The sequence below is a fragment of the Balearica regulorum genome, chromosome 1 (genome assembly GCF_011004875.1).
Source record: "Balearica regulorum gibbericeps isolate bBalReg1 chromosome 1, bBalReg1.pri, whole genome shotgun sequence".
Taxonomy (NCBI): Eukaryota; Metazoa; Chordata; class Aves; order Gruiformes; family Gruidae; genus Balearica; species Balearica regulorum.
Window position 1 is genome coordinate 151,227,030 of NC_046184.1, and position 12,130 is coordinate 151,239,159.

At 44.8% G+C, this 12,130-nt stretch overlaps 1 protein-coding gene across 3 annotated transcripts in view; it reads left to right on the top strand.

Annotated features, from left to right (window-relative positions):
* The window catches only part of SH3RF3 (SH3 domain containing ring finger 3), a 362,642-nt gene that overhangs the window by 197,679 nt on the left and 152,833 nt on the right, over nucleotides 1-12,130 (top strand). For all 3 annotated transcript variants that reach the window (XR_012832907.1, XM_075739178.1, XM_075739189.1), the window contains exon 4: nucleotides 145-513. Coding sequence is in view for 2 of the 3 variants with exons in the window: in XM_075739178.1 (XP_075595293.1) it covers nucleotides 145-513 (369 nt within the window). In the remaining variant the exon portion in view is untranslated. The remainder of the gene's footprint in view (nucleotides 1-144; nucleotides 514-12,130) is intronic.

The following is a 12,130-nucleotide window of genomic DNA, read 5'->3' on the forward strand; positions in this document are numbered from 1 at the left end:
CCAGGAAAGGATCATGATGCTTCAGGGCGGAAGGCCCAGGCAGGTCCAGCAGGTGCCATCAGCAAGCTGTGACAGGCTGTTAACATCCCCCCTTTTTTTCTTTTTTTAATCTCTTTTTATCTTTCCCTTTTCCTCCACACCCAGCTGAATGAATCCGCCAAGCAGCTCATCGAGATGGACAAGACGTGCTCGGCTGCCGCCTCCGGCTGCGACGTGCCACTGCCGACAGAGACGGCGGCAGTGGCAACGGCAGCGGCGTCAGGTCTGGCACCATGCTCCACGCTGGCCGGTGCGGGGGCGGCCGGCGCGGGTCAGCGGCAGGCAGAGGGCAAGAAGAATGCCAAGAAGCGCCACTCCTTCACCGCCCTCAGCATGACGCACAAGTCCTCCCAGGCCGCCAGCAACCGGCACTCCATGGAAATCAGTGCCCCTGTCCTCATCAGCTCCAGCGACCCACGGGCGGCTGCCAGGATCGGGGACCTGACCCACCTCTCCTCCAGTGCCCCCGCCCAGGTAAGGGGGAGTGGAGGTGGGTTTTGGGCACCGTTGGTGGACAGTGCGCCACTGCCTCGCCTCTTTCAAAATAGCTGACCCTGTCGTCCCAATGTGACAGTACTTGGCATCTCTCCTTTCAGCCCTCAGCAGGAGGGTGAAGGTGAGGATACGGCCCTTGCACAAAGCAGCGCGTGTGCCAAGATCTACTGGGACATCTGTGAAGCAACACAAGCACTAGACATGAGTGAGGGTCCCAAGTTTGTCAAGTAAATGACACGCAGGTTTTTGGCACTCAGAGTGACACATTTGGACTTTACAGAGATGTGACAGACTGTGGCTTTTCTGTTCTTGTGCTAGTCAAGGGAAAAAAACATGCACACCCTATGCTGGAGTAATTTGAAAAATTATTCTAAGCTAGTAAACCACAAAAATCAGACAATGAAGCAGATGTGCCTTGACTATTCTCCCCTGTTTTAACAGAACAACTGGTATGCAAAACCCCACTCATTTTGCAGACCATCATGGCATTTGGGCACAAGTGGTAGGGCAACAAGAAGGGCCTCATATTCCCTGTTACAGGTTGTGGTTATTGAAATCCAGCCCACAGGGAGGTTGGTTGGGTCCTTTGCAGCAGATGGGTGTCATGGTCAGAACCACAGCTAGGGCTGGGGTATAATGAAGCCACTTCAGTGTGCCCGTGGTGGAAACAGATTTGGGGAGTGGTTCTTCTGCCTCAGGGCACAGAGCCACTTTGCAGACTAGGAAGCTGAGCACATGCCTCTATCACTGCTGGTCAAAACTGTCTTGGCCAAAATCCAGGGGGGAGAAAAGAGTCTTGGTGGTTCAGATCAGCCCTAGTGAAACGGGGTTTCCCTCTGTCAAAAAATGTTATTACAGCCCCAAGGACCCAGTCACCCCAAACATGGCATTTACATGTATGAATACATATCTCTTTGGAAGCCTTCCTATTTGCTTTCTAGTTTGAAGGGATATAAAGCATTTTCCTTTGCAAACTTAGCTAGAAATGTGGATCTGTTGGAAAAAAAAGTGGGGCTGAAGTTTTCACTGCATTCTCTTGACTGCAGGAGCAGCCTTCAGAAAAATGCCTCACACTATAAGGCTAACAATAAAATCACAAGAACTACCAACATGGAATCATAGAATCATTTTAGTTGGAAAAGACCTTTAAGATCATCAACTCCAACCTTTAACCTAGCACTACCAAGTCCACCACTAAACCATGTCCCTAAGGACCACATCTACGTGTCTTTTAGATAGCTCCAGGGATGGTGACTCAATCACTTCCCTGGGCAGCCTGTTCCAGTGCTTGACAAGCCTTTCGGTGAAGAAATTCTTCCTAATATCCAATCTAAACCTCCCCTGGCACAACTTGAGGACATTTCCTCTTGTCCTATCACTTGTTACTTGGGAAAAGAGATCGACACCCACCTCGCTACAACCTCCTTTCAGGTAGCTGTAGAGAGCGAGAAGGTCTCCCCTCACCCTCCTTTTCCCCAGGCTAAACAACCCCAGTTCCCTCAGCTGCTCCTCATAAGACTTATGCTCTAGACCCTTCTCCAGCTTTGTTGCCCTTCTTTGGACACGCTCCAGCACCTCAATGTCCTTCTTGTAGTGAGGGGCCCAAAACTGAACATAGTACTCGAGGTGTGGCCTCACCAGTGCCAAGTACAGGGAGATAATCACTTCCCTACTCCTGCTGGCCACACTATTTCTGACACAAGCCAGGATGCTGTTGGCCTTCTTGGCCACTTGGGCACACTGCTGGCTCATATTCAGTTAGCTTTTGACATGAATTCACCTGCTTTTAGCCTTCTTTCTTAGGTCTACCTAGAGTCCAGAATTTGTGTCCTACCAAATGCATGTTAAAATTGTGCAGCTATATTTATATAACTATTAATCCCATCATAATAGGGGTTACATTTTAATTAAAAATGTCAGAAATTCAGTTCCTTCTCTGCCATCTGCTATGACCTGACATGGCTCTGAAACAATTAATGATGCTGCAGCCTTAGACAGAAAATCAGTTCAGCATTTTTCTTTTATTCACGTGGCTGAATGCCAGCCAAAGTAGCATAAACAATGGGCCTCTGAGCTCTTACATCAAGGTGTTCGGGGCAGTGAGAATCTTGTCTTTGGATCGTTTTGTTTTACAATGTGTTTGGCATTTTTAAGGTAAATGTCCTGTATGTCTTGTTTGGGGTTTGACGTCTTGACAACCTGCAAACTGAGTCTACTGCTGCGTCAGAAGTGCTCAGGGGCGTTGCTGAGAGTGTGGGCAGGTTGGTAGGAAGACTGTGCATGTAGCTGCCAAACTTACCGGTCAGCTCTGCTGCAGGAAGATGTCTCACCTTTTCTTTCTTCACTTGAAAAGGAACCTCTCTGCCCTGCAAGTCATTGTCACAGCCATTGAGTGGATCTCTCTGTAACCATCTCAGGCCTCTGCTAGTCTGCAGCAGCAAATTCAGCCAAAGCATATTTCTTATAGGGGAAACAACACATTTACAGTTTCAGTGCTGACTATCTAGCAAATTTATGCCTTTCCTTTCAACATTGGAATCTAAATTTGGTTTATTGTGTCTTTATATCACGTCCTTGAAATTTCCAGGCACTTTATCATTGTTTATTTAACAGATCTCCTCATAAAAAGAAATAAAGGAATTTTGTTCAGTTTGGTAGGTATGAACTTCTCTGGTACATATCAAGATTGGTATTTAGCTTGCAGAGGGGTTCTATGTTTTTAAAAAGTTCAACACAGTTTTTCTATAGCCTGTCCTTTGAACAAGCAGAATTCAATTACAGGAGTTCTTCAATGGCATCCAGTCCCCTACCTCAGGCAACCGGCTGGTGCCCAGTGAAACAATCTTCTTAAAACAAGCATCCATTTTCCTTGTAGACCTGAGGCGCCTACATCTGGGGCACCTGCTTTCTCTCTGCTGACATGAGAAGAAACAGAGACACTGAGGGCTTCTTACTGTAGGAACTTAAAATTTAGATGCAAATTTTAGATGTTTCAGTAACTATGGAATATATTCCACCCCTTATAAGTGATTTCATGCATGGTACTATATTCCTGTGGCTTTTGTCAATTTTTGTGAATTGAAACCAGACTTTCATGCTGAGCTGACATGTTTTTTGTTTTTATGAGTTGTTAGACTATTATAAGCCTCCTGCTTCTCCAGGAGGGCACAGATTTATGCATATTGAGCACTGACATCCAGACCAGAGTATGAAATCACATGTTTTGAAAGTACTTCTGCATATCATTAATTTAATAATTGAAGACTACAGGCCTTCCATAACATGTTCGTTATTCTTTAAGTAGAACCAACTCAACTGTTTCCCAAAAGCCAAGATTCATTTTGAAACGAGTGATGGTCTAAAAAATATCTTCATTGACTGCAAACCTAGGGATGCTCAAAGGTAGGAGAATCCACTTCAAGACACCTAAGCTGAATAAAATAGTGACTGGAAGACCACAATAGCCAGGATACAAAGCATTTCTTTTCAAAGAGGCAATGCTGGGATCTTCATTTCGCTTGCAGCCAAATTTACTTCTTGTACGCTTTTTGTTGCATGCTGATTATCACTCATTAAACATAAGACCTCCGTCTAAAAGGTAATAGTGTCTGTCCATCATGTAGAATGTCCTATCGTGCTGGTAAAATTGATTTTTATTGAAGAAGTAAGTAGTGCTGCAGGCCTGTGATGTAGCTGAAGCTGAATTAGGTTATGCATGCAGAGGAGCAGTTCGTAACTGAGACTCCCTGGGGAGTGAGGAAGGTCCCCCTGGACAGTAATTGTGCTTAGGCCTCAGATGGCTCATCTTGCTTCCATTTTCACCCCTTATGAATTATTCTTCCTTGCTATTTGGAAAGGTCATAGGTCAGTACTGCTCCAAATCCCCTGGTTTCTGACAGAAAATGCATCTCATGAATAATGAAGTGTGGCTTTGTGCACACCAGGATAACAGCTGAGTGAGGAAGAAAGGATACTCCCCGCAGAAGGAACTTCTATGTGTGTTTTGAACAACTCATTACCGTGCACAAGAAGTCCATTTGTATCTGTGAGTGTTAGCACAGGCTCCTAACCAGAGGCCACATGTTCAGGAAAAGCTGAGAACAATGTCTCTTGCACACTAGCAGTCCCAAGCAGTGACAGTATTTGAAATGAAAAATCTTCCTTGAGGTGTCTCGCTATATAAATCATTTGGAAGTGTGACTCCTTATCAGTTATTTAGAAGTGCTGAATTTTAGCTGAGAAAATGTAATAGCAGAACTCTGGTTGAGCTTTGCCTGATAACCTAAATGTGCTGGCCATGAGAAGCATACAGATTATACATAAAAAACAGAGACTAAAAATGAACCTTGAATTTTCAAGTGCACAGCAGTCTCTGAGAAAAGAAGGGAAATTCAAGCCATTTCTGGAGCCGAAATTCTATCCAACCTGCTCTGCCGCTGATTGTGAATGACAGCTGACTGGACATCCATTAATGAGAGTGAGACAGCTGAAACCGAGGGCAGCTATCTCAGGAGGCTACACTGGTCAAAATGGCAAAAGAGACGTAATATTAGTCCAACCTGTGTTTCTGTCATTTAGATCAAAATATGTCATGAAAACAGCATAAGAGACTTTGAAGTCTAACCTAAACTGCTCCACGGTCTTTATACATTCACAGTTCTACTATAAATTATTTGAAACTGGATCAAAACATTGCCTATCATCTGTTGCATCTCTGTTTTAAATAACCTTATAAAGAACTTTTGTTGGGGGTTTTGTAGGTGGGACAGCATTATGTTTTTTTAAGCAGAGAGTTTGGGACAAGCATGTAAGCTGAACTTTTTTTTTGGCTACCAATAGGACTTTCAATATACTCTGTGCATCTTGAAATTTGTATTACATTATTTGTCAAAATGAGACACATGAGCTGACTCCATCTATTGACTGATGCGTTTTGCGTGGCAAGGTTTTGGTAGCGGGGGGGCTGCAGGGGTGGCTTCTGTGAGAAGCTGCTAGAAGCTTCCCCCGTGTCTGACAGAGCCAATGCCAGCCGGCTCCAAGACGGACACGCTGCTGGCCAAGGCCAAGCCCATCAGCGCCTCTGTGATAACATATTTAAGAAAGAGAAAAAACAGTTAGAGACCGCTTTTTTGCAGCCAGAGAGAGGAGTGAGAAGATGTGAGAGGAAAAACCCTGCAGACACCCAGGTCAGTGCAGAAGGAGGAGGAGGAGGTGCTCCAGGCGCCGGAGCAAGATTCCCCTGCAGCCCGTGGTGAAGACCATGGTGAAGCAGGCTGTCCCCCTGCAGCCCATGGAGGGAGGATGAGGGGGTGTAGAGATTCCACCTGCAGCCCGTGGAGGACCCCATGCCGGAGCAGGTGGAGACACCTGAAGGAGGCTGTGGCCCGTGGGAAGCCCATGCTGGAGCAAGCTCCTGGCAGGACCTGTGGATCCGTGGAGAGAGGAGCCCACGCCAGAGCAGGTTTGCTGACAGGACTTGTGACCCCGTGGGGGACCCACGTTGGAGCAGTTTGCTCCTGAAGGTCTGCACCCCATGGAAGAGACCCACGCTGGAGCAGTTCATGAAGGACTGTAGCCCGTGGGAAGGACTCACGTTGGAGAAGGTCGTGAAGGACTGTCTCCCGTGAGAGGGACTCCATGCTGGAGCAGGGATACGATGAGAGGAGTCCTCCCCCTGAGGATGAAGAAGCGGCAGAGACACCGTGTGATGAACTGACCGTAACCCCCATTCCCCGTCCCCCTGTGCCGCTGAGGGGGGGCGGAGGTTTGAAGCCGGGAGTGAAGTTGAGCCCGGGAAGATGGGAGGGGTGGGGGGGAGGTGTTTTAAGATTTGGTTTTATTTCTCATTCCTCTACTCTGTTTTGCTTAGTAATAAAATAGATGAATGTCCTCTCTAAGTTCGGTCTGCTTTGCTCGTGATGATAATTAGAGAATGATCTCTCCCTGTCCTTATCTCGACCCACAAGCTTTTCATTATACCTTTTCTCCCCTGTCTAGAGAAGGAGGGGAGTGATAGAGCAGCTCTGGTGGGCACCTGGCCCTTAGCCTGGGTCAACCCACCACAACTGATTACATAAGCTACTGAGAATGCAGGTCAAAGCAAAATCCCCTTTCAGAAACTACCAGTTAAGAGACAGTGTCTTCTCTTTATCCTATAATTTGCCTCATCACATATACATTTTGAAAGATTTTTCAAGAACCACAAAACCTAATTTTTTACAGGATCCAGGAAGAGAAGGTTGTGCTTTAGAACGGTGTTTATTCAATTGTGCACGAAATCCTATTGCCTGTTAAACAAAAACAAAATATTTTTTTCCAGATGCTCCTCAGGGTAGTAACCCAAAAACATTTTGCCACTGAAATCATTTTTGCACAGGGCTAATCCCGAGGCTTTACGCTACCTGCCAGTCAACTACTGATTGGGAAGGCTCAAGAGCAAGCAAGGCAGTCTCTTGGTATTTATACTATACAACAAAATCCTGTCCATTTGGCACATGCTATGTGTACATTTTAACAGAAATGACTACAGTGTATATTTTCCCTTTCTGTTTGCTTGGGGTTTTGTTTATTTGTTTACCACTTCTATGTCCCTGGAGGGGGACTTCCTACAGGAGGCATTGCACAGGATCCCAGTGAGTTTGTTGTGCAGTTATCAAAAGGATAATTATCAACGTGGGATTAAATTAACATCTTTTAGAGGTCAAGCTTTCACTTTAAGCTTTCCTGTCTCTCTGCATTTGATTTTTCATGTTCTTTGATCCCAGAATTGCAAGAAACTATTTGCTATAAAACCATTTAAAACCTCATGGTGGAGAGCTAGATGTTGGTGCTCAGTGGTGAAAGGGTTAGTATGAGAGAGAAACAAGGCTGAATAAAATATAATTCTCATGATGCTCGTCCACATGATGCTTAATTAGTCCTCATTTGGGAGAACTGAGAAGCTGCAAACCAGAATAATTAGTGCTTTTATGGATGGTAACGTCAGATGAATGTTCGGAAGAAGATGACAAAAATTATTTGTTTTGTTTTTTTCTTCCAACTTGCAGCCATTCTTTTTGCAGGATAGTGGAAATGGAATCTCAGGAAATACATTTATGTGACTTCTCCAGCTCTCTGCATAGCTCTGTGAGGTATTCACAGAAGACATGGTCTGGAGTGTTTGGCCCACTATGAGCCAAAAAATAATCAGGGCTGACATGGTGCTAGAACAGGCTGGCATGACATTCTGCCTCACTTTCATCCACAGCCACAGAGCCTTACAGGTTCTAAGAACCCCTCAGTAAATGCTAAATCATATAAAAGTAGCTCCAGTTTTTGCAGGAAGGAACTGGGTATTTATGCAGCTATTTATGCAGCTGCAGCTGTTACCATGCACATTTGTTTTTGTTTTTTACACACATACCATTATGGAAGAAAAAGTCTTACTCTAGAATTGGTAAGTCCGTTTCAGCTCCCACTTTGGTAATTAGCATTTGATGAGGCTACTTGATCTTGCGTGTAACACTTTGCATCAATACTTGGTGACAGTACCATGCATTAAGTGCTAATACATTATTTCTAGGAACATTAAGGCCTGGAGTGATTGCCACAGTCATTGTTTCATGGAGTCAGCGAATTAGAGAAACAAGTCACAGGAATCTTAAAGACCATTAGCCTATTTTTTGTGATATTTCCAGAGGACGGTATGTCAACCTATGTGAGTTGAATGTTTGAGTGTTTTTCTCTTATTTTAAAGTAATATTAAAGAGAAATTTCAAGTAAGCTGTAAATATGCATTCAAGACATTAGAAGAAATTTTCCTGTGAATTAATGAATGTGATAAGTGCCCTGTGGTGAGACAGTGCTGGATTTGCTTTGAAGTCAAAATAGAGATTTCTGGTTGGTGATTTTCTAGATGATAAGAACATTCGTCTGATAGCAGCAGCAATTATTTTTCTGTGAAAGCTGCTGCAACCTGCAATATCATTGTACTCTGTTCCTACTTTTATCACTGTCTTCATGACTTCTATTCCCCTCCAAGACTGAGTCCTGTGCTTTTGCAAGGCACTTCACTAATCCCCACAGGCACCATGTCTTTTCAGATTAAACCACAAACGTGGCCTTAAAGTACTGGTGAAAATCTAAAGTGAAACTACAAGGGAGAGAAAAAGATAGTTTATGCTGGAAGTCCAGACTACTAATTCTTATGCTTTCATAGAGATGTGGATGGGAAGAGAGAAAGGGAATGAATCTGAGATGAAGTTTCAGCCCAGATGAGTGGTTATTACCTTTAATTTCCTGGTCACTGTGGGCTTGTCAGTAATGTTTTGCCAGGCTGGTTGCTTTTAAATATATGCCAGAGCTGACACAAGAGGCAACAACATCTCACCAGTGTATTATTTACCCAGGAGTATATGCTATAAACTGTAATAGAAATATATCATTACATATACATTAAAATGCAATTTGTTTTGATGCTCCTGTAGTTCTCTTGCAAATAATACTTATCAGTTGGAGGAGGAAGGAGATCCATCTGAGCTAAAACACATTGCGGTGACTTCTGAGGAAGTCAGACTGTTTGTTCTCACCAGGAAACGCTGACCCACAGGCTGGACAGTCATCTGCAAAGTTCATTTTTGTCTGCTGGCTTTGATTCTCTTCATTTTGCATGACACCTGAACGGTGCCTGGTATTGTGACTTACATATCTGGAACTGGTGTTAGAAATGCTGTGTGGGGACCGAGAGCAGAGACCTTGTGCTCTGCCGCTGATTTGCTTCAGAGGACCATGCTGCTGCTAGGACTAGATCAAGTTTAGCCAAGCCCCAAGACACCTTTGTGCAGAGCCTTTCTTCATTCTTGGTCCTCGTGTAAAGTCTCCTTGTAACAGCCAACATAGACACTGGGAGAAAGAAACACAGTTTTTAAGGAGGACTCAGGGCATGTGTAGAGTTTCTGTAAGGCATGAGGTTGAGTTGGGGGGAGGGAGGGGTATGTTCCAGTGGTCAGAAGGAGGCTGTTGTGTTTACAGACACAAAGTCCTTTTATATTATTATGCAGCCCATGGGCACATAATCACCAATCACCCGCTACTACAAAGTAGCTGGTGGTAAAATAAAACAGCACAGCATGAGCTGGGAGTGAGATACCTGTCACACAGCATTGTTGTGCCCGTGTGTAGTCCAGGAGTTTTACTTAAGATTTAGCCTTCCACGGTAGAGGTGATGTTGCTGCGTTACTAATGGGCACAAAGAAGCAGGAATTAGTGCAGAAGTATCTGGAGGTTGTCTTCAGGTGCCTTTGGGCAGCCGCTTTTCCCTGCTGGCTGGCAGCTGGGGCTGTGTTGTCCCTTGGAAGAGAAGAGCTGCTGCTGTTGAGCTGACAATATCGGCAGTGGTAAGTGGTACTCGGAGGATTGGAGTGGGAGCATAAAGAAGTCGGATTTGGCTGCTTAGTGGTCTAAGTAAATGGGATGAGAGTTGTCAGTGTCTAGTTCAGAAAACTGTGCACCACCGTTAGAGTAAACGGCCTTCTAATCATCAGGAGGTGTGCTACAGTGTGATTACCCAGCAGGTCACGTCTGGAAACTCAATGGCCAAATGTTTAAAGGCATTAGAGGCTCATGATACAGAGGGGCACCAAATGGCATTTTCAGAAGTGACTCTTGTTACTTAGATTGCAGTAAAATCCATGGGAATCAGACAGTGAAGTATTTCTTACTGCCTCCCTGAGAAAACTCTGCAAGGTGCCTGTTTTCATTAATAGGTGCCCACCTGCCTCTTAAAAACCTGGCTGTCAGAGACGTCCCCTTCCAGGTAAGGCTTAACAACGGTGAGTAGCAGAGGTGGAAGAAGGCTTAAGATGCGAATGCTGCAGTGTGTGGGCCCTCCCTGTGTAATGCCTGTGTCTGGCTGTATTTGTGTGCCTGGTGGCACAGGAAGGTGGATCACGCAGGGATGTGCTGTCAGAAAGGAAGGATGTGGCACACAGACCTCCCAAAAGGTATCAAAGCAGAGAACAAAAAATTCAGTGTCGTCTCAGATTCCCATTCCCCTGAGCAGGTGAAGAGGAAAGGAAGACATGTTTAATACCTTGTTCCTTAGATCACAATAGCAAAACTACAACCTGGCTCCAGGGCTAAATAAAGAAAGAAAACAAACTAAGCCCTGCTACCAGCTGTGGGTGGAGAAAGGCATGCTGTGTTATCCAGGAGGATTATTAGTGTTACCAGTAACTGGGGAGACCCACATAAAATTGTAGGAATGGAAAGTGGAAAGGTAAACTTCCAACAAAAGTAATTCAAAAGTATGAAGAAATAGATTATTCTTTCACAATACTCAGTCTCTTGCTTATTGCAAATCTTACTGCAAATCTTATCTTGAAGAATAATTTAGCAATACTGTATCTTATAATATGAACTAATTAGTGATACATAAGAGAGAGAGAACAGGACCTTGAAAGAGGAGGCTTAGAAAGCCTTCGCCAACTGTGTCAGGGACTGTAGTTTAAATGCAAAGCTAGTGAACATTCAGATGCATAGCAGCAATCAGGCAGCCACCAAGAGAATTCATCAACAAGCATAGAGGCAGATGAAGCTGCACAGCAGAATACTTGTGTGAAAGTAAATGCCAAGATGTGAACAGAGGAGCTGAATTCAATGCAGTGGAAGGCCAGTGAGTCCTGTGGAGTAAAACCTGATGATGAAAAGTGGGGTCATAGGCAGACAGGCAGGTACACCATCATGTCAAAGCCTGCAGGGGAGAACAGCTAAAGAAAAACTGGAGCACAATCAGGAAGCAGACACTGATTTAGAGTTTGGATGCATATGCTACTGGACTGTGCAAAGTGGTAAAAATGAATGGTTTGTAGGCCCCAGCCTGGCACCAGATGCAGCAATATTCCAGTAACAGACCATAGGCAAGAAACTGAATGTCAGGTGGATAGAGAACATACAGGACTATGGACATTTCTTCGGGATTATTCAAGGGAAGAAAGCAACATTGTCATCTAGCAACACTGAATGACAATTACATGATGTCTTAATCCCTAGGATTGTATGTTAGCACAAACATAGTAATGCATAGAAAGTACTTGGGTTCATGCTTCCAGTAACATAGAAGACACAGAAGCACCACTGCCAGTGCAAACAGGCAAATAGATGATGCTTAGCCAGCTATGCTGGTCTCCAGACTTGAGCTCAGCTCTCCGCAGAGTCAGGCTGGCTTAGCCCAGGGTGTGGGCAGTGGGCGCTCCTGGCTGGGATAGCAGCACCTCTGCAAACTCTGCCTTCACTGAGGTGTGCGGAGAGAGGATCCTAGGAGTTAAGGAAGAGATAGCATGTGTCTTACACTGCTGTGATCTTCTCTGCCTTTACGGTTGCACCCAGAGGCTATTCACTCAGCCCTGTTTTTTCATAAGGTAAAAACAAAGTGGTTTGTCCTACCAGGAAAGGGTGGGGACCATCTGTTTTCTGATTTCTTGGGGGCAGTTTCTCTAGCTCAAAGCAGGCGTACACTGGTGGTACGACACGAAGGAGTTTGAACCAGCTGATTTCTCACTTACTCTTGGGTGAGGCAGTTGCTGCGTGTCTCTGCCCAGTATCTTCTGCAATCCCTAAC